Below are 26000 nucleotides of genomic sequence, written 5' to 3' on the forward strand. Positions count from 1 at the left end.
TTTAGTAGTAGGGGTTTTGGGGCTTTGGAATCTTCCTCTATTTCTAGGGAATTGCCCTCCTCTATATTGTCCCCGAAAACCTCCTCTATACTGTCCTTGGTAACTGGACGGTGTGGCTTGTGAGGTGCTGGCTTGTGTGCTTTGACCCCGAAACCCCCCTCGAAAGGGCGTTTTACGGAATGAGCTGTAATTCCCTCTGCTCTGCGGGGAGTAGAGTGCGCCCATGGCTTTGGCAGTGTCCGTATCTTTTTTGAGTTTCTCAATCGCTGTGTCCACTTCTGGACCGAACAGTTCTTTTTCATTAAAAGGCATATTGAGAACTGCTTGTTGAATCTCTGGTTTAAATCCAGACGTTCGGAGCCATGCATGCCTTCTGATAGTTACAGATGTATTAATTGTCCGTGCAGCTGTATCTGCAGCGTCCATGGAGGAGCGGATCTGGTTGTTGGAGATGGCCTGTCCCTCCTCAACCACTTGTTTTGCCCTATTTTGTAAGTCCTTGGGCAGATGTTCAATGAGATGTTGCATCTCGTCCCAGTGGGCTCTGTCATAGCGCGCAAGTAGTGCCTGGGAGTTCGCGATGCGCCACTGGTTTGCAGCTTGTGCTGCGACTCTTTTACCAGCTGCATCAAACTTGCGGCTTTCTTTATCTGGGGGTGGTGCATCTCCAGATGTGTGAGAGTTGTCCCTTTTCCTAGCTGCTCCTACAACGACAGAGTCTGGTGGCAGCTGTGTAGTGATGAAAACCGGGTCCGTAGGAGGCGGCTTATACTTTTTTTCTACCCTTGGTGTGATTGCCCTACTTTTAACCGGCTCCTTAAAGATGTCTTTTGCGTGGCGGAGCATACCAGGGAGCATAGGCAGGCTTTGGTATGAGCTGTGGGTGGAGGAGAGTGTGTTGAATAAGAAATCATCCTCGACCTGTTCTGAGTGGAGGCTTACGTGGTGAAATTGTGCTGCTCTAGCCACCACTTGAGAGTACGCGGTGCTGTCTTCTGGTGGAGATGGCTTCGCAGGGTATGCCTCCGGACTGTTATCTGACACTGGGGCGTCGTATAGGTCCCATGCGTCCTGATCTTGGTCACCCTGGCTCATGGTGGTGTGAGCTGGGGAGTGTGATGGAGTTTGTGCTGGTGAAACGTCAATCACGGGCGGAGGTGAGGGTGGTGGTGTAACTCTTTTCACCACTTTTGGTTGTGGTGTTTGTTCCGTCTGGAACTCCAACCTCCTCTTTCTCCTAATGGGGGGAAGGGTGCTTATTTTTCCTGTCCCCTGCTGTAGGAAGTTGGCTCTGTATGTGCTATTTCAAAGTAAGGAATAGCATGCACAGAGTCCAAGGGTTCCCCTTAGAGGTAAAATAGTGGTAAAAATAGATAATACTAATGCTCTATTTTGTGGTAGTGTGGTCGAGCAGTAGGCTTATCCAAGGAGTAGTGTTAAGCATTTGTTGTACATACACATAGACAATAAATGAGGTACACACACTCAGAGACAAATCCAGCCAATAGGTTTTTATATAGAAAAATATCTTTTCTTAGTTTATTTTAAGAACCACAGGTTCAAATTCTACATGTAATATCTCATTCGAAAGGTATTGCAGGTAAGTACTTTAGGAACTTCAAATCATCAAAATTGCATGTATACTTTTCAAGTTATTGACAAATAGCTGTTTTAAAAGTGGACACTTAGTGCAATTTTCACAGTTCCTAGGGGAGGTAAGTTTTGATTAGTTTTACCAGGTAAGTAAGACACTTACAGGGTTCAGTTCTTGGTCCAAGGTAGCCCACCGTTGGGGGTTCAGAGCAACCCCAAAGTCACCACACCAGCAGCTCAGGGCCGGTCAGGTGCAGAGTTCAAAGTGGTGCCCAAAACGCATAGGCTAGAATGGAGAGAAGGGGGTGCCCCGGTTCCGGTCTGCTTGCAGGTAAGTACCCGCGTCTTCGGAGGACAGACCAGGGGGGTTTCGTAGGGCACCGGGGGGGACACAAGTCCACACAGAAATTTCGCCCTCAGCAGCGCGGGGGCGGCCGGGTGCAGTGTAGAAACAAGCGTCGGGTTCGCAATGTTAGTCTATGAGAGATCTCGGGATCTCTTCAGCGCTGCAGGCAGGCAAGGGGGGGGTTCCTCGGGGAAACCTCCACTTGGGCAAGGGAGAGGGACTCCTGGGGGTCACTTCTCCAGTGAAAGTCCGGTCCTTCAGGTCCTGGGGGCTGCGGGTGCAGGGTCTCTCCCAGGCGTCGGGACTTTAGGTTCACAGAGTCGCGGTCAGGGGAAGCCTCGGGATTCCCTCTGCAGGCGGCGCTGTGGGGGCTCAGGGGGGACAGGTTTTGGTACTCACAGTATCAGAGTAGTCCTGGGGTCCCTCCTGAGGTGTCGGGTCTCCACCAGCCGAGTCGGGGTCGCCGGGTGCAGTGTTGCAAGTCTCACGCTTCTTGCGGGGAGCTTGCAGGGTTCTTTAAAGCTGCTGGAAACAAAGTTGCAGCCTTTCTTGGAGCAGGTCCGCTGTCCTCGGGAGTTTCTTGTCTTTTCGAAGCAGGGGCAGTCCTCAGAGGATGTCGAGGTCGCTGGTCCCTTTGGAAGGCGTCGCTGGAGCAGGATCTTTGGAAGGCAGGAGACAGGCCGGTGAGTTTCTGGAGCCAAGGCAGTAGTCGTCTTCTGGTCTTCCTCTGCAGGGGTTTTCAGCTAGGCAGTCCTTCTTCTTGTAGTTGCAGGAATCTAATTTTCTAGGGTTCAGGGTAGCCCTTAAATACTAAATTTAAGGGCGTGTTTAGGTCTGGGGGGTTAGTAGCCAATGGCTACTAGCCCTGAGGGTGGGTACACCCTCTTTGTGCCTCCTCCCAAGGGGAGGGGGTCACAATCCTAACCCTATTGGGGGAATCCTCCATCTGCAAGATGGAGGATTTCTAAAAGTTAGAGTCACTTCAGCTCAGGACACCTTAGGGGCTGTCCTGACTGGCCAGTGACTCCTCCTTGTTTTTCTCATTATTTTCTCCGGCCTTGCCGCCAAAAGTGGGGCCTGGCCGGAGGGGGCGGGCAACTCCACTAGCTGGAGTGTCCTGCCGGGTTGGCACAAAGGAGGTGAGCCTTTGAGGCTCACCGCCAGGTGTGACAATTCCTGCCTGGGGGAGGTGTTAGCATCTCCACCCAGTGCAGGCTTTGTTACTGGCCTCAGAGTGACAAAGGCACTCTCCCCATGGGGCCAGCAACATGTCTCGGTTTGTGGCAGGCTGCTAAAACTAGTCAGCCTACATAGATAGTCGGTTAAGTTTCAGGGGGCACCTCTAAGGTGCCCTCTGTGGTGTATTTTACAATAAAATGTACACTGGCATCAGTGTGCATTTATTGTGCTGAGAAGTTTGATACCAAAATTCCCAGTTTTCAGTGTAGCCATTATGGTGCTGTGGAGTTCGTGTTTGACAGACTCCCAGACCATATACTCTTATGGCTACCCTGCACTTACAATGTCTAAGGTTTTGTTTAGACACTGTAGGGGTACCATGCTCATGCACTGGTACCCTCACCTATGGTATAGTGCACCCTGCCTTAGGGCTGTAAGGCCTGCTAGAGGGGTGTCTTACCTATACTGCATAGGCAGTGAGAGGCTGGCATGGCACCCTGAGGGGAGTGCCATGTCGACTTACTCATTTTGTTCTCACTAGCACACACAGGCTTGTAAGCAGTGTGTCTGTGCTGAGTGAGGGGTCTCTAGGGTGGCATAAGACATGCTGCAGCCCTTAGAGACCTTCCTTGGCATAAGGGCCCTTGGTACTAGAAGTACCAGTTACAAGGGACTTATCTGAATGCCAGGGTGTGCCAATTGTGGACACAATGGTACATTTTAGGTGAAGGAACACTGGTGCTGGGGCCTGGTTAGCAGGGTCCCAGCACTCTTCTTAGTCAAGTCAGCATCAGTATCAGGCAAAAAGTGGGGGGTAACTGCAACAGGGAGCCATTTCTTTACACCTGCTGAATGAAGATACGCTTTTGCGTATGGTCCACATCAGTTGCTTGTAGCTCTTCCTCAAACCTATGCTTCTGCATTTGGGAGGTTAGCGAGTGCTCTTCTGTATAAGAGCCTGAAGCTGGGTCGCTTGCAGTTTGTTTCGGCATCGAAACTTTGTCTGCGTGTTTTTTCGGCTCCGAGGTGACTTTTTTCCTTTTCGGGGCCGAAACCTCTCGGCGTCGATCTGTTTCTGTGCCGCTGTCTCGGCGTCGAGCCGTGTCCACACCGGCATCACGGTGTCGAGGCTTGTCTCCAGCACTTTCTCGGTCCCGAGAAGGCTGCGTGCCGGTGTCTCGACCGGAGTCGGACGATCTCGGCACTGTTTGGGCCTTTTTCGGTGCCGATGGTCGGTCACCGAATTTATGGGTCGAGCCATGGCCTGGTGGCAGTGGCGTCCCCTGGGCCTTGTAAATGTTTCTCTGTGTGGTTTTCGACGTCTTACTCACGGTTTGTGTATCGTCGAATCCTTCGGAGTCGGAGTCTTGGATCGAGAAGGTACCTTCCTCTTCCTGTTCCTCGAACTCCCGTTGGGCTGTCGGTGCGGACGCCATCTGAAGTCTTCTGGCTCGACGGTCTCGGAGTGTTTTTCGGGACCGGAACGCACGACAGGCCTCGCAGGTGTCTTCGCTGTGCTCAGGTGACAGGCACAGGTTGCAGACCAAGTGTTGGTCTGTGTAGGGGTATTTATTGTGGCATTTGGGGCAGAAACGAAACGGGGTCCGTTCCATCGGCGTTCTTCAGCACGCGGTCGGGCCGACCAGGCCCCGACGGAGGATCGAAAAAACTACCCCGAAGGGCACCGGAGCTCTTCGATCTTCGATGCGGTGTTGAATGTAAGTACGCCGATCCCGAACGCAACAATACCGACGAAAATCTTCCGAAATTAGCTAATTTTCCGTTCCGAAACTCGGAGCGACAGGAACACGTCCGAACCCGATGGCGGAAAAAAAACAATCGAGGATAGAGTCGACGCCCATGCGCAATGGAGACAAAAGGAGGAGTCACTCGGTCCCGTGACTCGAAAGACTTCTTCGAAGAAAAACAACTTGTAACACTCCGGCCCAACACCAGATGGCGAGCTATTGCAGAACATGCGTATCTACAGCGACAGATGCCATCGAACATACGATTACAATACAATACAATACAAGCTCATGTACTTTCAAAATGACAACTATTTCCTTACATTGTTCAGCATTTTTATAATATGAAATCCAAGTTACTATCTAATAATATTTAGGAACCGGAGAGAACATTAGCGATTAGATATTGCTCACCTCTGACGATAAACTCTTGCCCTTCCACTCTGGTGTCACCCTTGGACCTCTGCAGCAGGGTGATCCAGTGGTGCATCTCCTCTGGCGTGTCTGCATTGCAGTGAAGGACCCGGTTGGCAGTGATGATCACAAATGAATTAGGTCTGCGTGGAAGATGAAACAAAAATAGTTGGATGTGCATAAGAAAAAAAATCAAGTTTGTTTCCAAAGTCACCATTTGCTCCACAGTACCAGCTGCGAAGCTTGAGTTACATGCAAGAGGTCTTATCTGGGAGTGCTGAGTTTTGTGTTTGTAGGTTCGTCTTTAACCAACTACACACTATTTGCTTTTGCAGACAGAATGCATGAAATGCTCACTTTGTCAAGTCATTGTTAGTCATGGTATACAGGTGAAAGCACCTGACTGACTTCATCTACAAACAAATACTGTTGAAAACCATGAGGAGCTTTTAGCACCCTCAGAAGACAGAGAAATATCTGTAGAAGACACGCTTCTTCCTTCCCGACAAAAATCTACTTATTTGTGCAGTCACTTCAAACTGGCAGAGCAAATGGCCAATTCACAAAAAACAGGAAATATACATTTGGAGATTCTACGTCTGAGGGTAGATATGCTACTTTTAGGAATTTATTAAAAAGCCAGGATTCTGTATGGAAAGCTGCACCAGGCACAGGTTTCCAGGTGGATTCCTGAAAAATCAGGATCCTTTTCCTGCTCTGCAGAGTTTTTTTTTACAGCAGAGAGCTCCACACGGGAGAAATTGAAACCCCTGTGCAAACACTTTTTTTTAGCCTTTTTCTCTCCAGGGAAAATGTATTTCTCCATGAAGAGCACACTTCTCCTACAACACCCTACATTCCGGAGTTGCTTCACTTCCCTTGTCATCCTAGAAATGGTAGTTATGCCAGCACTGTGCTTGATTTAAATTCAGGCTCATTTCAGGCTCAAAAGGGGAATGATAGGAGTTTATGACTGCCCACAAACATATGCGTCTACGAGAGTTCGAACTTCCAAGACTCACTACATCTTGGAACACCCATATTGCACCAGATTCAACTGAATCACACAGTTATCAGGCAACATATTAAGACATGTTACCTTTTAGTCTCATTCACTTATCAGGCTCACAAGACTGTTATTAAAGATTATTCAATACCGAATTCTGGAAATTTGCTTAGGGAAATTCAGGACAGAGGGCATCTGGTGCCTGAATCTGCAATCTGCTGTTAGTGTAACTGAAGCACATTTAGAACATTAGCTGCCTGTGATTTTTTGCTGTATCCCAGCTCGTATGGCCACTTTATATTCTTTTATCAATGTTTTACCATATGTGCTTAAAGAACAAGCTACTTACCTTCAGTAACGCCTTATCTGGTACAGACTATATCTGACCACAGATTCCTTACCTTAGAATTTTCCCATGCGTCAGACTGGATCCAGAAGTTTCTTTGTGAGCAGTACTCCTGCACGCTGGTAGGGGACGTCGTTTGGCTCCATGTGCATCAGCAGCAGCACCTATATATGCACCACCATAGACTTTCCATGCCAGAAGAGCGGAGCCATGAAGAACACTGACTACTGGTATGGAATACTAGGGCCCTGAAAGTGAACAGCCCTGTCACTAGAAATCCATTTGCAGTGCGGGGAGGATAGGTGGGTCAGTAAGGAATCTGCAGCTCAACAGAGTCTCTACCAGATAAGGTGTTAACAGAAGGTAAGAAAGTTGTTCATCTGATAGAGACTTCTAGCTGCAGATTCCTTACCTTAGAATAAATACCCAATACCTTCCCTGGAGGTGGGTCTGCGGACCAATTACAAACCAGAAAGTCCCGCAGGACAGATGGACCTGGCTGTCCAGGCAGTAGTGCTTAGTGAACATGAGCAAAGAGGCCCATTTTGCTGCCTGGAAGACATCCAGGACTAGAACTTTGCATGCTAACACAGTAATCCCTGCTTTAGCTCTGGTGGAATGAGCTTGCAAGTCCTCAGGAGGTTGCTTTTAGCCAGCGTGCAGCAGATATTAATGCAGTGTATGACTTATCTGAAGATGGCCTGATTCTGCACGGCCAGACCTTTCTTCGCTCCAACATACACCATGAAGAGTTGTTCAACCACGGGTACTTTTTTGTTCTATCAAGGTAGAACAACAACGCTTTTTTTGGGTCCAGATGGTGGAGTCGTGCCTCTTAGTTAGAGGAATGCGGAAGAGCGGTAAAACTAGGCAAAGTGATGGAGTAGACTACATGAAAGAGAAGTTATTTACCTTCATTAATGCCTTATGTGGTAGAAACAATATCTAGTTGCAGATTTCCTTACCTTAGAATTTCCCCCTACCATCAGTCTGAATCCATAGATTTTTCTCAAGCAGTACCCCAGCACGCTGTTACTTGGTGTCGATTGGCTCTGCATCAGTCTGCATTGTCCTCCCTGGTTATGACACTGCGGGTCCTATATAGGCACCACCCTGGCACGATGACGTCAGTGTCTCTTCACGACTTTCCACGCCAGAAATATAGAGCCATGAAGTACACTTACCACTGGTGCATCAAAACTAGGGCCCTGAAAGAGTGTCCTTGTCCTTAGAGATCAGTTCGCAGAGCAGGGAGGTTGAGTGGGGCGGTAAGGAATCTACAACTAGCTATTGTCTCTACCAGATAAGGTGTTACTGAAGGAATGTAACTTGTCCATCTGATAGAGACATCTAGTTGCAGATTTCTTACCTTATAATAGATACCAAAGCAACACCCTCCCCAGAGGTGAGTCTGCGAACTAGGATCATACTAGAAAGTCCTGCAGGACTGGACAGGCAAAGTGCCCATCCCTAACGCCCTGACTGTCCAGGCAGTAGTGTTTGCTAAAAGTGTGCAGAGATGTCCACATTGCCGCCTGACAGATGCCAAGGACTGGAACTCTGTGTGCTAATGAGGTGGTCACAGCTTTAGCTTTGGTAGAACGAGCACGCAAACCCTCTGGGGGCTGGTTTTTAGGCAGATGTAATGGCCACAAGGAGGGCAGGTTTTCGAAGTGAGAATCCTGAGAGGACAATTGTGGAGAGCCTCAAAAGCAGCGCACAACAGAAATGTCAAAACTAAATTCAAATCCCATACAGGCATAATGAATGGAGATGGGGGAAACATATGAGTAAGACCTTTAAGGAACCAATTTACAATAGGAGACATAAACAAGTAAGGTTGATCAGGCAACCGCAATAAACAGAAATAACAGATAGGTAACCTTTGAGAGTGCTCATAGTAGAGCTCTGCTGGGCCGGAGAAAGGATAAACAATAGGACCTCAGAGAGAGGCAGAAAAGGGTTAACAGACATGCCTGTGCACCTTGCCATAAATGTATTCCAACACCAGGCATATACTGTTTTGGTGGAGGGATGCCTGGCTGTCAAGATTACGTTACAGACTTCTGGTGGAAGGTCGAAATCTGTCAAATGCTGCCGCTCAATCTCCACGCAAGAAGGGAGGAGACTTGAAAAGTTCAGGTGGAGAATCCTCCCCTGCTGCTGCGACAGAAGATCCTCCCGAAGGGGCAGCCTAATCAGAGGATCGATGGCCATGCTCAGTATCTCGATATGCCAGTCCAGAAACACAGTGATTACTTGGGCCCGGTCGTTCTTGATCTTCTTGAGAATTCGGGGCAGACTTGGTAAAGACATAAAGGAGTACATGAGGCCTGAGTTCCACTTAAGATGAAAAGCGCCACAGAGCGATTGCCACCATGGAAGATCCAACGTGTAATACTGCTGACATTGCACATTTGCTGTGGAGGCCAATAGATCTAACCAAGGCTCTTTCCACTGCTAAAAAAGACCTACCGCCACCTTCTGGTGGAGATGCTATTGGTGATCGACTAAGCATTGTCGGCTGAGTTTGTCTGCTCTGGTGTTCAGAGAGCCCACCAGGTGTTAAGCCACCAGGGAAATGCCCTGATGTCCCAGCCACGTCCAGAGACGCAGGGCCTCTTCACAAAGGGTCCACAACAGCCCTGTTTGTTACAGTACCACATGGTGGTGGTGTTGTCTGTGAAAACCTGCACTAGCCTTCCCTAGAGGGTAGAAAGGCTTTCAATGCCAGTTAGATCGCTTGGAGCTCCAGCAAGTTGATGCGAAGTCCGAATTCGCCCGGGGACCAGAGTCCTCTGACTTCTACCTCCCCCAGATGGCTGCCACATTCCAGGAGTGACGCATCTGTCACTGCTGTGACATCTGGTTGGGGAAGGGAGAGGGGTCTGCTGCTGACCCAATCGGGGGTCGTTAATCACCACTGCAGATCTCACACAGTTCCCTCCGAGAACTGAACCTTGTCGGAGAGACTCACCTGATGCTGTGGCATTCGAACTTCAGGCCCCACTGCAGAGACTGCAAATGCCAGCCGGCATGCATCACTAGTAGGGTGCAGGAAGCTATGAGTTCCAACATCGTCAGGGTCTGGTCACTGAAATCCAGGATAATGGCTGAAACATCAATATCACTGGCCCGACTCACGAGGTCTGTGAGTACCATGCCCTTGGCCATGCAGAGGCTGGAGAGCTTGCAAAGGGCAGCGGCTGGGAGGGTGTTGATGTGGCTGGAAACCGCTTCCATAGTTGCGAAAGGTGGATTGTGGGTGACGTGGGACCAGTGAAAGGCCCAAAGACCTTGCTGTAGCCCTACTGTCCTTAAAGTGCTCCGGCGCAGAATCTGCCTTGTCGTCTTCAACCAGGCCTGGCGCCTCCAGGCCACTGTTCATGAAACTGATGTGCCCACGGAGTCCATCATGTCACGTCCACAACAGATGGTGAACTTCGGGAGCACAACCCAGGTCTTCTCCAAGACCTCCAGGACTGTTAGCAGCACCTGTGCAACTGTGTCCCACAGTGCGTGGGACTAGCGACCCAAAAGGCATGTGCAATGCCAGGCTGGAGAAAGAAAATATTTTCTACCCCAAAGTGTCCAGCCTCTTGGATTCCCTATCCGGGGGTGCAGCAAGGAATATGCCAGGATTTAACATGAAAGGTAGAGGCGTTGACCACCAAGCTCTCTGGGGCAGGGTGATGGGTGAGTACGTTTTGGTCCCCGGGAGTGGGGCAGTGGCAGCGGGCAATCGTCCTATTCACAGGAGTGACTGTGCTGGGTTTTGACCATGTCCCCAGAAGGATATTAGTGAGGGTTTCGTTGAACAGGATTAGAGGTTCTGAGGGGAAGAATCCTGGTTGCAGCACCTACATCAAGACATTAGTCTAGACTGTCGCAGAGGGCAACTGAAGGTCAAGACCTCAGCCTCCCTCCACACCACAAGTGCAAATGACACTCCCTCCTCAATAGCCAAGGTAGGGGGAGAAAGCATATCAGTATCTGGAGAAGTGTCTAGTCCACTGGCCTTACCCAGTTCCTCACACCAGTCCATGTTGGGGTCTATATAAGGCTGGTATTCCTTAGGGTACAGTGACACCTCCCAGTCCTCCCCAAGACCTACCTAATAGGAATAGGGCTCAGACTACGACCTGAAAGTTATGGTTCGAGATGTCAAAAGAAGCGGCATTGATTGATGTCCCTCTGGCTCTGTATTGGAGTCCGGGATCAGAATGGGGGCAATGTTGTTGGTGGGGCGTGGCGGCGCAGGGAGCGTTAGCATTGGGACTGGCATCAATGAAGGTCGAGGTGGTATGATTGAAGCAGGTCCAGATCCAAAAAAGGATCCTCTGGGACTGACTGAGGACGTATGGCCTCATAACATTATTTCAGTTGGGCGAGGGTCACTTTGGCTCTCGGAAAACTGGGGAGAACCAAACACTGGTACAGGCTCTACTGCGGAGCCAGGCCTTGATTCAAGACCCTCCCATGCTTGTCAGCTGAGGTGAAGTTGAAGACTTACCAGAGCTGCCCGACGATTTGGAGTGCGGTGAGGATCTCGGATTCCGCTCCTGCTCCTATGACCACCCTCTCGACCAGTACCTTGTATGTCGAGGTGTTGCATGCCGAGCCTCTTGGAGCTTGAGGGATCGCTCTCAAGGTCTTTGGGCTTATGACGCGGCAGTTGGAAAATGACTTGGGGCTGTGGTCACAGTCGAGGCACGAAAGACATACAAGGTGGAGGTCTGTCACCGACAATGGTCAGTGACAATGCCTTCTTTGATGACATCCCTATCACACCAGAAGGAAAACCTAAAAAAAAGAATTGACAAAATGTCAAAAACGTTTAGTCAAAAAGTGTTGATGAGGTAGTTATTCTTCAGATCAGCAACGGCTGGCGTGGAAATAAAAGCGCACCTAGGTGGCCCCTATATAGGTGCCACAGATGTCACTTCCAGGGATTAGGATACATATTGAGTTGAATGATGCCACCTAACGGAGAGCAGTGGTACTGCTCATGAAAAATATTCCAGATCCAGTCTGAAGCCTGGGGAAATTCTAAGGTAATGAATATGCGGCTAGAAGTATCTATCAGATACTCTGTGACGCCTTTGGAGAAAGCAGCAATTAAATTGTTCTTCTGCTGACATTCCTAGCTTTAAACAGAGCATAATCAGAGCCACAGGAAAGATTTTAGGTAAGCAACAAAATACCAGTTATAGTACGGCACAATGTAAATCACCATGCTAAAAACAAAAGTATATTTCTAAAGGCAGTCACAATTCGGTTGATTACTGAAAATGTCCATCTGTCTCAAGCATGATCCATTTCCTAATAAACCACAATTTACCTGCAATACAAGAGGCTCCTTCAGGTATGTCACTAAAGTGAGATTCCCTGGGAAATTGTGTTTTACGACATAACACCAATAAAGTGTCCACTGCTATTTAAAGCATCCCTCCTTAAAAAACAAAATAATCAGATTTACAGTATTTATTCACTGCAGTGGAAATTATGGAATCCCATTGCTGCATTTGAGGAAGCACTGAAAAAAGTGCATTTCCCCAGTAATATAAGACAAAGACCTGGTACTGACAAAGGGAATTTGGCACTGCTCATCACATATCTCGGCTGCCTTAGGCCTGGATTCACACTTTAGAAATACTGCATACATATGTTACTGCTGTGGCTTATATTAAGGCCTCTTTTGATGTGTTGCATACACAGCATCATTGTTACATTAGCAATGCAAATCTATCACTACAATGCACAAAAAATAAAGAGTTTACTAATATTTTTTGTTTACAATTACAATCTGTCTGCCAGTGAGTAGATTCTACTGTCCCTCTACCTTTTCCCAACCTTTCTCCTTCAGACAATAGAGATATGTAATGCAAGTAGTCCGACATGATTAGATCATGAAATCTGAGCATGAAATCGCTTTAGTCGGGTAAAACAACTACGAAGAGTGGCTTACAAATGAACTTTAAAACATCACACACCTTGGGCATGATGTTAATTTTGAATGTATTCATGGGTTTCTGAATTACAGTACATAACTTTACTTCTGTTGCATTTCAGCCATGCAATACAATGGAAAGCCCTGGGTCCTCAGAATGCACTTAACAGAAAAGACCCTAACATGATTCTGTGGGTGTGCTTACAACCGGAAATATGCTTGATGTAAGAAGACACAGTCTGGAGGCCTTAATGCGTTAAGCCCACTCTGTTTTCTAATGTCACCAATTCAATTAAGTCTACAATAACCTTTTCAGGACCTGCACATGAAATGAGCTGAAACTTTGTTTTAAACTCCCTGTGCAAGTTTAAAACCATATGTTAGAAAATGTACCTTATAAAGTTTGCAAAAAAATATTTGTGCAGAGAATCCTAATATCTGTACCAGCTAGTAACTATTAAATGCTGGGAAAAAGGGATGGAGAGAGTGCGGTCAACCAATGACATTAAAAAGTCAGAAGAAAGTAAATTGCATCAGGTGAGAGTTTATCAGTATTCTTAAAAGGTTATTACATTTTGGTTAACAAATATGTTTAAGTTGAATTAGACTGGTGTGTTTTTAATGTCGCACCAGTTGTTGCCAGGACATGTTCATGCTAGGTAGCTCGAAGTGTTAAATGTCCTAAAAATATACGGTACAATCTTATAAAACAATGGAACATCATTTGTTGACGTTCTCCTCCCTGAAATATTGTTTTTTCTTCTGTATACAGTGCAATGTTTGTGTTTATTTCATTGTGTGTGCCCAAAATATGTAAAATGCTTTTTTCCACTGTAGCATTCTTTCACTAAAGACACTTAGGGGCAGATTTAAGAGCCCCGAGCACCTCCAGGTGCCACATTAGCATCATTTTTTTTTAACGCTAATGTGGCCCAATGAGGCCAAAATCACTGCGCCAAATTGACAAAGTGGCACAATGCATGCATTGCACCACTTTGTAACCCTTTGAGCAACATTATGCCTGCACCAGGCATAATGTATGTAAAGGGGGCGTTCCTCCATTGGGGGATGGGGGTAAAAAAACTGGTGCAAAGAAATCTAAGAGCTTTCTTGGAGTCATTTTCTTTCAGCACTTTTAACGCCTGCTCAGAACAGGTGTTAAAAAGAGGCACACCAATGTTTACAATGAGTCTAAATGGCTTTGCAGGATTAGCGCCAAAATTTTTTACGCTAATTCTGCAAAGCTCTGAACTAGCATCAAAAATGTTGACACTAGTTCCCTAACTACCTCCAATGTGTGCCGTATGTTAGATACAGTGCACACATGATGGTGCTGGGGGGGGGGACACCAAGGGGCGCAAGAAAAGTGGCGCTGCACTGAATGCAGCGCCATTTTTCTTAAATCTGGCCCTCAGAGTAAGTTATACTAAAAAATAATTACCAAAAGGCTACCCATTGGGAGTGTGTCGTAACTAGACCGACCACATGACTATTAAGGAAGTAGGTCATAAATTCGAATCGCCTGAGTGGAGGTCATCACAAAGGTGGTGGCCTACTACGGTCAGAAAACAGACAGGCTTGTGGATGCTGTATGGAAATGGCTCCCTGTTGCAGTTGCCCCCCACTTTTTGCCTGATACTGATGCTGACTTGACTAAGAAGTGTGCTGGGACCCTGCTAACTAGGCCCCAGCACCAGTGTTCTTTCACCTAAAATGTACCATTGTCTCCACAATTAGCACAACCTTGGCACCCAGGTGAGTCCCTTGTAACTGGTACCCCTGGTACCAAGGGCCCTGATGCCAGGGAAGGTCTCTAAGGGCAGCAGCATGTCTTATGCCACCCTAGGGACCCCTCGCTCAGCAGACAAACTGCTTGCCAGCTTGTGTGTGCTGGTGGGGAGAAAATGACTAAGTCGACATGGCACTCCCCTCAGGGTGCCATGCCAACCTCACACTGCCTGTGGCATAGGTAAGTCACCCCTCTAGCAGGCCTTACAGCCTAAGGCAGGGTGCACTATACCACAGGTGAGGGCATAGGTGCATGAGCACTATGTCCCTACAGTGTCTAAGCAAAACCTTAGACATTGTAAGTGCAGGGTAGCCATAACAGTATATGGTCTGGGAGTCTGTCAAAAACTAACTCCACAGCTCCATAATGACTACACTGAATACTGGGAAGTTTGGTATCAAACTTCTCAGAATAATAAACCCACACTGATGCCAGTGTTGGATTTATTTAAAAAAATGCACACAGAGGGCATCTTAGAGATGCCCCCTATATTTTACCCAATTGTTCAGTGCAGGACTGACTGGTCTGTGCCAGCCTGCTGCTGAGAGACGAGTTTCTGGACCCATGTGGTGAGGGCCTTTGTGCTCTTTGAGGACAGAAACAAAAGCCTGCTCTGGGTGGAGGTGCTTCACACCTCCCCCCCCCCCCCCCGGCAGGAACTGTAACACCTAGCAGTGAGCCTCAAAGGCTGAGGCTTTGTGTTACAATGCCCCAGGGCACTCCAGCTAGTGGAGATGCCCGCCCCCTGGACACAGCCCCCACTTTTGGCGCCAAGTCCAGGAGAGATTATGAGAAAAACAAGGAGGAGTCACTGGACAGTCAGGACAGCCCCTAAGGTGTCCTGAGCTGAGGTGACTCTGGCTTTTAGAAATCCTCCATCTTGCAGATGGAGGATTCCCCCAATAGGATTAGGGATGTGCCCCCATCTCCTCAGGGAGGAGGCACAAAGAGGGTGTAGCCACCCTCAGGGCTAGTAGCCATTGGCTACTAACCCCCCAGACCTAAACACACCCCTAAATTGAGTATTTAGCGGCTCCTAGAACCCAGCAAGATAGATTCCTGCAACCTAAGAAGAGGACTGCTAAGCTGAAAAACCCTGCAGAGAAGACAGAGACACCAACTGCTTTGGCCCCAGCTCTACCGGCCTGTCTCCCCACTTCTAAAGACACTGCTCCAGCTACGCTTTCCACAGGGACCAGCGACCTCTGAAGCCTCAGAGGACTGCCCTGCATCTAGAAGGACCAAGAACTCCCAAGGACAGCGGCTCTGTTCACCAAAGACTGCAACTTTGCAACAAGGAAGCAACTTTGAAACAACTTGCGTTTCCCACCGGAAGCGTGAGACTTGGCAATCTGCACCCGACGCCCTCAGCTCGACTTGTGGAGAACAATCACTTCAGGGAGGACTCCCCGGCGACTGCAAGACCGTGAGTAGCCAGAGTTGACACCCCAAAGCCCCCACAGCGACGCCTGCAGAGGGAATCCCGAGGATCCCCCTGACCGCGACTGCCTGCTTCTAAGAACCCGACGCCTGGTAGGGACACTGCACCCGCAGCCCCCAGGACCTGAAGGATCCGACCTCCAGTGCAGGAGCGACCCCCAGGTGGCCCTCTCCCTTGCCCAGGTGGTGGCTACCCCGAGGAGCCCCCCCCTTGCCTGTCTGCATCGCTGAAGAGACCCCTTGGTCTCCCTTTGCTTTCTATTACAACCCCGACACTTGTTTGCAAACTGTACCCGGCCGGCCCCGCTGAGGGTGTACTTTCTGTGTGGACTTGTGTCCCCCCCGGTGCCCTACAAAGCCCCCCTGGTCTGCCCTCCGAAGATGCGGGTACTTACCTGCTGGCAGACTGGAACCGGGGCACCCCCTTCTCCATTGAAACCTATGCATTTTGGGCACCACTTTGACCTCTGCACCTGACCGGCCCTGAGCTGCTGGTGTGGTAACTTTGGGGTTGCTCTGAGCCCCCAACGGTGGGCTACCTTGGACCCAAACTTGAACCCCGTAGGTGGTTTACTTACCTGCAAAAACTAACAAACTCTTACTCCCCCCAGGAACTGTTGAAAATTGCACTAAGTGTCTAGTTTTAAAATAGCTATATGTCTTTAATGTGAAAACTGTATATGCTATGTTGCTAATGAAAATGTCACTTACCCAGTGTACATCTGTTCGTGGCATTAGTCGCTGCAGATTCACATGTGTGGCACAGTCCGCTGCCTGGTGTTGGGCTCGGAGTATTACAAGTTGTTTTTCTTCGAAGAAGTCTTTTTGGTCACGGGACCGAAGGACTCCTCCCTCTTCGGCTCCATTGCGCATGGGCGTCGACTCCATCTTAGATTGTTTTCCCCGCAGAGGGTGAGGATGGAGTTGTTTGGTATAAATAGTGCCCATGCAATGGAGTGAATATGTATGTACGTTAAGAGTTTCTAATAATTATTTACAAATGTTCAGATGTTTAAGATTTATGATCTACTTCTAAACGGCTACAGGCTTCCCGGGTAGGTAGGAGGGTACATGTGAATCTGCAGCGACTAATGCCACGAACAGATGTACACTGGGTAAGTGACATTTTCAGTTCGATGGCATATGTTGCTGCAGATACACATGTGTGGCATAGATTATAAAGCAGTTACCTCCTCTAAAAGCGGTGGTTTAGCCTGTAGGAGTTGAAGTAGTTTGGAATAATGTTCTTAGTACAGCTTGGCCCACTGTAGCTTGTTGTGCATTTAGTACGTCTACACAGTAGTGTTTAGTAAACGTGTGAGGCGTAGACCAGGTTGCAGCCTTACATATTTCGCTCATAGGAATGTTTCCTAGAAAGGCCATTGTAGCACCTTTCTTTCTGGTTGAGTGTGCCTTTGGTGTAATAGGCAATTCTCTTTTGGCTTTAAGATAGCATGTTTGAATGCATCTGACTATCCATCTAGCAATGCCTTGTTTAGAGATTGGATTTCCTATGTGTGGTTTTTGAAAAGCTATGAACAGTTGTTTTGTTTTTCTGATTAGCTTTGTTCTGTCAATGTAATACATTAGTGCTCTTTTGATGTCTAATGTATGTAGTGCCCTTTCAGCCACAGAATTTGGTTGTGGGAAGAACACTGGCAATTCTACTGTTTGATTTAAATGAAATGGTGAGATTACTTTTGGCAGAAATTTTGGATTTGTTCTTAGAACTATTTTATTGTTGTGTATTTGAATAAATGGTTCTTGTATGGTAAATGCCTGTATTTCACTTACTCTTCTGAGGGATGTGATTGCAATGAGAAATGCGACCTTCCAGGTTAGATATTGCATTTCACAGGAATGCATGGGTTCGAAAGGTGGACCCATGAGTCTTGTTAAGACGATGTTAAGATTCCATGAAGGAACTGGTGGTGTTCTTGGTGGTATAATTCTTTTTAGCCCTTCCATGAATGCTTTAATAACTGGTATTCTAAATAGAGACGATGAATGAGTAGTTTGTAGGTAAGCAGATATTGCTGCGAGGTGTATTTTTATAGATGAAAAAGCGAGATTTGCTTTTTGCAAATGTAGTAAGTATCCTACTATGTCTTTAGTAGAGGCATGTAATGGTTGTATTTGATTGGAATGGCAGTAGTAAACAAATCTTTTCCACTTAGATGCATAGCAGTGTCTAGTGGAAGGTTTTCTAGCTTGTTTTATGACCTCCATGCATTCTTGTGTGAGGTCTAAGTGTCCGAATTCTAGGACTTCAGGAGCCAAATTGCCAGATTCAATGATGCTGGGTTTGGATGCCTGATCTGTTGTTTGTGTTGTGTTAACAGATCTGGCCTGTTGGGTAGTTTGACATGCGGTACTAGTGAAAGGTCTAGTAGAGTTGTATACCAAGGTTGTCTTGCCCATGTGGGTGCTATCAGTATGAGTTTGAGTTGGTTTTGACTCAACTTGTTTACTAGATATGGAAGGAGAGGGAGAGGGGGAAAAGCGTACGCAAATATCCCTGACCAACTCATCCATAGAGCATTGCCTTGTGATTCGCGGTGTGGGTACCTGGATGCGAAGTTTTGGCATTTTGAGTTTTCTTTTGTTGCGAACAAATCTATCTGGGGTGTTCCCCAAATTTGAAAGTACTTGTTCAGAACTTGGGGGTGAATTTCCCATTCGTGGACTTGTTGGTGGTCTCGCGAAAGGTTGTCTGCTAGTTGGTTTTGTATTCCTGGAATAAATTGTGCTATTAGGCGAATGTTGTTGTGAATCGCCCACTGCCAAATTCTTTGTGTTAGGAGGCACAATTGTGTTGAGTGTGTTCCTCCTTGTTTGTTTAAATAATACATTGTTGTCATGTTGTCTGTTTTGACAAGAATGTATTTGTGTGTTATTATGGGTTGGAAGGCTTTTAACGCTAGAAATACTGCTAACAGTTCTAGGTAATTGATATGAAATTTTGTTTCGTGTATATCCCATTGTCCTTGAATGCTGTGGTGATTGAGGTGTGCTCCCCACCCTGTCATGGAAGCGTCTGTTGTTATAACGTATTGAGGCACTGGGTCCTGAAATGTCCGCCCTTTGTTTAAATTTTTGCTGTTCCACCATAGAAGCGAGAGGTATGTTTGGCGGTTTACCAACACCAGATTTTGAAGTTGACCCTGTGCCTGTGACCATTGTGATGCTAGACACTGTTGTAAGGGTCGCATGTGTAGTCTTGCGTTTGGGACAATGGCTATGCATGATGACATCATGCCTAGAAGTTTTAGCACATGTTTTGCTTGTATCTTTTGGTTTGGAAACATAGCACTTATTACCTTGTGGAATGCCTGCACTCTTTGTGGACTTGGAGTGGCAATTCCTTTTGATGTGTTGATGGTTGCTCCTAGATATTGTTGTGTTTGACACGGTTCTAGGTGTGATTTTGTATAGTTGATGGAAAACCCTAGTTTGTGAAGGGTTTGTATGACAAATGTGGTGTCGTTTGCGCATTTTTTTACTGTGTTGGTCTTGATTAGCCAATCGTCTAGGTAAGGGAACACATGTATCTGTTGTCTCCTGATGTGTGCTGCTACTACTGCTAGACATTTTGTGAACACTCTTGGTGCAGTTGTTATTCCGAATGGCAACACCTTGAATTGGTAATGTATTCCTTTGAATACGAACCGTAGGTACTTTCTGTGAGAAGGGTGTATTGGTATATGAAAGTACGCATCCTTTAGGTCTAATGTGGTCATGTAATCTTGCTGTTTGAGCAGTGGAATGATGTCTTGTAGTGTGACCATGTGAAAATGGTCCGATATGATGTAGGTATTTAGTGTCCTGAGATCTAATATTGGTCTTAATGTTTTGTCTTTTTTTGGAATTAGAAAGTACAGGGAGTAAACTCCTGTGTTTTTTTGTTGTACTGGTACTAACTCTATTGCATCCTTTTGCAGTAGTGCTTGAACTTCTAGTCCTAAAAGTTCTAAATGTTGTGGTGACATTTTGCGTGTTTTGGGGGGGATGTTTGGTGGGAAGTTGTGGAATTCTATGCAATAGCCATGTTGGATTATTGCTAATACCCAATTGTCTGTTGTAATCTGTTGCCAAGATTGGTAGAATTGGCTTAGTCTTCCCCCCACTGGTGTTGAGTGAAGGGGTTGCGTGACTTGAAAGTCACTGTTTAGATGGAGGTGTTTTTGGAGTCTGGAATCTTCCCCTACTCCTTGGGAATTGACCCCCCCGATATCCCCTGAAACCTCCCCTTTGGAAGGAACCCTGATATGGTGTGGTTCTTGTTTGTTGGCTGGTGGTGTCTGTGGGTTGGCCACGAAACCCCCCTCTAAATGGAGTTTTTCTGAAAGAGCCTCTGCTCTGCGGGGAGTAGAGTGCGCCCATGGCCTTGGCCGTGTCTGTGTCCTTTTTAAGTTTTTCAATGGCTGTGTCCACTTCAGAGCCAAAAAGTTGTTTCTCGTTGAAGGGCATATTAAGGACAGCCTGCTGGATTTCAGGTTTGAAGCCTGAAGTGCGTAGCCAAGCGTGTCTCCTTATGGTGACAGCAGTGTTGACTGTTCTCGCTGCAGTATCGGCTGCGTCTAGTGAAGAGCGGATTTGATTGTTTGAGATCGTTTGTCCCTCTTCCACTATTTGCTGCGCCCTTTTTTGGTATTCCTGGGGAAGATGGTCTACGAGAAGTTGCATCTCGTCCCAGTGTGCTCGGTCATATCTGGCCAGCAGCGCTTGTGAATTTGCGATGCGCCACTGGTTGGCTGCCTGTGATGCTACTCTTTTCCCTGCCGCATCAAATTTTCGGCTTTCTTTGTCCGGAGGTGGGGCGTCACCAGATGTATGTGAATTTGCTCTCTTGCGAGCTGCCCCTACTACCACGGAGTCAGGTGGTAACTGCGAAGTAATAAACGCTGGGTCTGTGGGTGGTGGTTTGTATTTCTTATCCACCCTTGGGGTGATGGCTCTTGATTTTACGGGCTCTTCAAAAATTTGTTTTGCGTGCCGTAACATCCCTGGTAGCATTGGGAGACATTGATATTGGCTGTGTGTAGCCGAGAGGGTGTTAAATAAAAAATCATCCTCTATAGGATCGGAATGCAGTTGGACATTGTGGAATTCTGCTGCCCTAGCCACCAGTTGCGAGTATGAGGTACTGTCCTCTGGCGGTGACGGCTTTGTGGGGTATGACTCGGGATCATTGTCCGGCACTGGGGTGTCATACAGGTCCCAAGCGCCTTGATCCTGATCGTCATGACTTATGGTAGTTTGCGCTGGTGAGTGCATTTGTGGCGGTGTTTGTGCCGGCGATGCCTGTGGTGGAGAGGGCGGAGGCGTGACTTTTTTAACCACTTTGGCTTGTGGTTGTGCGTCATCCTTTGGAAGTTCGATCCTTCTTTTCCTCATGATTGGGGGAAGGGTTGATATTTTCCCTGTGTCGTGCTGGATGTACAGTCTCTTTTGTGTGTAGTCCGATTCTACACTTTGGAGCTCTTGTCCAAATCTGTGCATTTGGCCACTTATTCCTTGTTCCTCTGAGTAGGATGAAGGTGTGGTATTTTTCGGCGCCGAGAGAGAATCTTTTTTCGGTTTCGGCACCGACAGAATTTTTGTTCCTTTCGGCATGGATTCTCGGTGCCGATGTTTTTCGGTGCCGGTATCTTGTTTTTGTCTCTCGGAGCCGCTTTCTCGGCTCCGAGGTTGCTCCATGGCGGTCCCTCGACCGGAGTCGGGTGTCTTCGCTATGGGCGAGCCCTTTTTCGGCGCCTTCGACGGGTCGCCTGTTTTATGGGTCGAGCCATGGCCTGTTGGCAGTGGCGTCCCCTGGGCTTTCGGTTTGTCGATGGATTTACTTTTCGACGTCTTACTCACGGTTTGTTGCTGTTGTTCGACGTCGGAGTCTCCGGATTCTGATTCCGGAACCGAGAATGTTTCCTCTTCCTCGTCGAAACGTTGTTTTGTCGACGTGGACGCCATTTGTTGACGCCTGGCTCTTCGGTCCCGGAGTGTTTTTCTGGACCGGAAGGCTCGACAGGCTTCACAGGTATCCTCCTTGTGCTCGGGGGACAAGCACAAGTTACAGACCAAGTGCTGATCTGTATAAGGATACTTACTGTGACATTTTGGGCAGAAACGAAACGGGGTCCGTTCCATCGGCTTCGATGTCGCACGCGGTCGGGCCGACCAGGCCCCGATGGGGGATCGAAACTACCCCAAAGTCTTCCGATGATCGGTGTCGATGTACCTAACTATCCCGATACCGAACGGAACAATACCGACGCTTTCTTCCGAGATTCTGACTAACTTTCCGAACCGAAACACGGAGCGAAAAGGAATACGTCCGAACCCGACAGCGGAAAAAAACAATCTACGATGGAGTCGACGCCCATGCGCAATGGAGCCGAAGAGGGAGGAGTCCTTCGGTCCCGTGACCAAAAAGACTTCTTCGAAGAAAAACAACTTGTAATACTCCGAGCCCAACACCAGGCAGCGGACTGTGCCACACATGTGTATCTGCAGCAACATATGCCATCGAACTTCAAAGTTCCTAAGTGAAGTACCTTTCATTTAAAGCATTACTTGTAAATCTTGAACCTGTGGTTCTTAAAATAAACTAAGAAAATATATTTTTCTATACAAAAACCTATTGGCCTGGAATTGTCTCTGAGTGTGTGTTCCTCATTTATTGCCTGTGTGTGTACAACAAATGCTTAACACTACCCTCTGATAAGCCTACTGCTCGACCACACTACCACAAAATAGAGCATTAGAATTATCTCTTTGAGCCACTATCTTACCTCTAAGGGGAACCCTTGGACTCTGTGCATACTATTCCTCACTTTGAAATAGTGCATACAGAGCCAACTTCCTACAGATGCCTTTAAATAAAGTAAACTTTTTTGCTGCCTGTTTTCCTTTAATGAAACAGGCTGCATTTAAAAAGGAAGTTGACTTTTTTTTAAAAGTTTGTGAGTTACCAGTGGTCCTAAGGACCATTGCTACTCCCCAACAAAGTTGGGAAGAGGTACCAAGTGGGCTCCTTCCCTTTAAAGAAAAAGTTACCTACTTCTTTGAAGAGTTGGAACTATCGTAAACCATGGAAATATCTGATACAGAATTGCAATTTGGAAGGAACCCATCCAAATTGTGGTTCAGCATCCTCAAATTTTGCAGATCACAGTGTTTGTGACCAAAAAGTGGTGTTGTACATCTGGCTCTTAGATGCTGTAAAGGTATCTAGGATAAGCAACTTGAGGGTGCAGATGATGTGTATTCTTTGAGGTGAAAGTGAGTCTCAAAGGAAAAGGGCAAAACTACGTGCAGGACTGCCTCACTGCACTAAATACCTAAGAAACAGAAAAGGTGTTTTGTGTTCACCTAGGCAGTACCAAATATGCTCTTAGCCCATCTGTCTGTCTAGGCAACCATTTTAAAAGCATTCAAAAATTGTGGAAAGTTCATTTTCCCCCTGTAAAGCAAGGTAGATCTGCACTCACCGATCTGCGTTGTCAGAGGCACATACGGAATCAATCATCCCAACATCCAGGGTTCCCTACAGAGGAAAAAACACAAGTGCTATTATAAATGCGATCACTGACTTGCTTATGTCATGTACATCAGTTCTGATTCAGGGAGGTAAATTATGAACATGGTTAGGGGAAAGAAGGTGCTGGGCAGCAAACGAAACACTGCAAGAGTGATTTTCACAGCAACAGAAGAGACTTTAAATCCTGGGTGAGGAATATGGCTCGTCCTTTCCGGTCTCTTTAAAACATTTTGTTAGTTAAAATATATTCCACCAGCAGAGCAAGTTCCTTTCGTGGACATGCATGGAAGTGCAGCACGGTATGTAGATCAACAACGGATTTCAGCAAGCAAGAGGCAGGCAATAACTCGCCAATAACAAGCCTGTACTAAGTTGCTATGTGAGAACTGTTAAAGTGATGTGCTCAGCTGTAAAAAAAAAAAATGACACACAGGCACTACTGACTGGCAATATTACTGGTTGGCAGGTATTTTCAGTGGTACACATCGTTAGTGTAATGTATGTAGGGTAAAACAGACACTTCCTATGAAATTGTTGTATACATATGCGTGAATCCTGCTTACCACTGCATTCTGTGGGTTGGCTTGCTCGTCATGCATCTCTCGTATCTCCTGCTCCGTTGAGGAGTGCACATGGCTCATCACACTGAACCACTGGCTGTAGGAGGAAAGGAGCCAAGGTTATTACACGCTGAAACTACAAAAGGCATGCAGTAAACAGTAATACAACTGCCTAGGTCAGGGATACCAGGTAGCTGTATTAGCTGGTACCTCGTGCTTTCTCTTTGGTACCCTTGCACTGTGCTTGCTGCCCCACTCCTCCCCCAGACTCCGCGATCATAAAGGCAAAGGCAAGAACAGAAAATCATTACATCACATTTTGCAATTTCCACAGCTTCGGCTTCCCAGGGGCGTGGAATGTATTAAATATCTACTGGGACGGGTTGACTCATAAAGCTACTTCGTCTGTAAATAAATCTACATGTACCTTTAGAGTCATGTGTTGCAGCGCCAAATTAAGGTAGCAATCTCATTATATAAGAGCACTGATAATAGTCTCTTTGATATGTCTGCGCTAGTACTGTAGTATTGCTTGAATACTGATGATTTCCTTATGTTTCCACCGGTCCACATATCTACATAGTGAGGGTGGAAGAATCAGTAAACAACTGTATTTTTCCACTGGTCCGCGGATCTACATAGTGAGGGTGGAGGAATCAGTAGGCAATAGTTCCGGGTGCAATGCTCTTTTGAGTCTGTGCAAACCTACTAAATTGCATGTTTGAAGGGTTTTCATCATAATTTCTCTGATCTTTTGTCACACTGAGAACAACTGGATATTTACTCCTGACAAGGGCAGAAGTAAAACGTCTTCCACATTTGGGAAAAAAGTGGTTGGAGGGAATGTGAGCTTGTAAACCCTCAACAGATGTTCACATGGGCACATCTAAACTTGCATATTTGCTTGTGCTAAAATACAGTTCAGAAATTCTCCAGGAATATGATTTCTTGGTCTACTTCGGTCAATTCTTGTTAATTCATGAAATAAATAAATGTACAGTAATGCAAAGACATATACCATGGGTTAGTTTTTGCGACTTTCTTTAAGAATTATGGGCCAGATGTAGGAAAGGATTTGCAACTCGCAAACGGCAAAAACTGCCGTTTGCGAGTTGCAAATCGCATTTTCCTATGCAGAAATGCATTCTGCGAGTCGGACCGACTCGCAAAATGCATTTCAGAATCGCAAATAGGAAGGGGTGTTCCCTTCCTATTTGCGATTCCTAGTGGTATGCAATACCATTTGCGACCGCATATGCGGTCGCAAATGGTGTTGCAGTTACCATCCACTTCAAGTGGATGGTAACCCACTCGCAAATTGGAAGGGGTCCCCATGGGACCCCTTCCAGTTTGTGACTGGACCCAAAAACATTTTTTCAGGGCAGGGAGTGGTCCAAGGGACCACTCCCTGCCCTGAAAAAATACCGAAACTAAAGGTTTCGTTTTTTTTTTTAAGTGCAGCTCGTTTTCCTTTAAGGAAAACGGGCTACACTTAAAAAAAAAGAAACTGCTTTATTTAAAGCAGTCACGAACACGGAGGTCTGCTGACTACAGCAGGCCTCCATGTTTGCGAGTGCCCATAGTCGGTATGGGGCCGCAAACTGCGACCGACCTCATAAATATTTATGAGGTGGGTCTTTGCGACCCCATAGCGAGTCGCAGAAGGTGTCTGAGACACCTTTCTGCATTCGCTTTTGCGAGGTGCAAATTGCAAGTCGCAGGGACTTGCAATTTGCACCTCGCAAAAGGGAACCTTCCTACATCTGGCCCTATGCCCCTAATTAGGTCTGGTGCTAACCAAGACCTCTTGTTTTAATTAAAATTCTATATTTTTCTCTATCCATCTATAGGAGGGCTTCATTGTGAGTTACATAGCATGCTGCTCTCTCACAAGGGGAATATCGGCACACAAAGTAGTGCCAGGAACTACTCTGGCAATATGTGCTTTCTGAGACAAAAAAAATTATTTTGCTTTTTGCTAAGGTTTGTTACAATGGTGAGGGCCTAGCAGCTCCCACAACAATAAAGTTTTACAAAAGCCATTTCAAAACAAGACACGCATTAGCAAAACCAAAAGACTGACCACCAATGT

At 46.9% G+C, this 26000-nt stretch overlaps 1 protein-coding gene and 1 non-coding gene across 2 annotated transcripts in view; one reads left to right on the forward strand and one right to left on the reverse strand.

The window, feature by feature from the left end:
- The window catches only part of MYO10 (myosin X), a 754439-nt gene that overhangs the window by 139303 nt on the left and 589136 nt on the right, over positions 1-26000 (reverse strand). Inside the window, exons 29-31 of the mRNA XM_069219725.1 lie at positions 23912-24005; positions 23299-23354; positions 5281-5423 (exon numbers count right to left, since the gene is read on the reverse strand). Of these exons, the coding sequence (XP_069075826.1) occupies positions 5281-5423; positions 23299-23354; positions 23912-24005 (293 nt within the window). The remainder of the gene's footprint in view (positions 1-5280; positions 5424-23298; positions 23355-23911; positions 24006-26000) is intronic.
- Positions 9441-9571, forward strand: LOC138283117 (small nucleolar RNA SNORA17). The gene has a single exon (XR_011201079.1). It is a non-coding gene; the product is annotated as a small nucleolar RNA SNORA17 (small nucleolar RNA).

This window comes from Pleurodeles waltl, chromosome 2_2, assembly GCF_031143425.1.
Source record: "Pleurodeles waltl isolate 20211129_DDA chromosome 2_2, aPleWal1.hap1.20221129, whole genome shotgun sequence".
Taxonomy (NCBI): Eukaryota; Metazoa; Chordata; class Amphibia; order Caudata; family Salamandridae; genus Pleurodeles; species Pleurodeles waltl.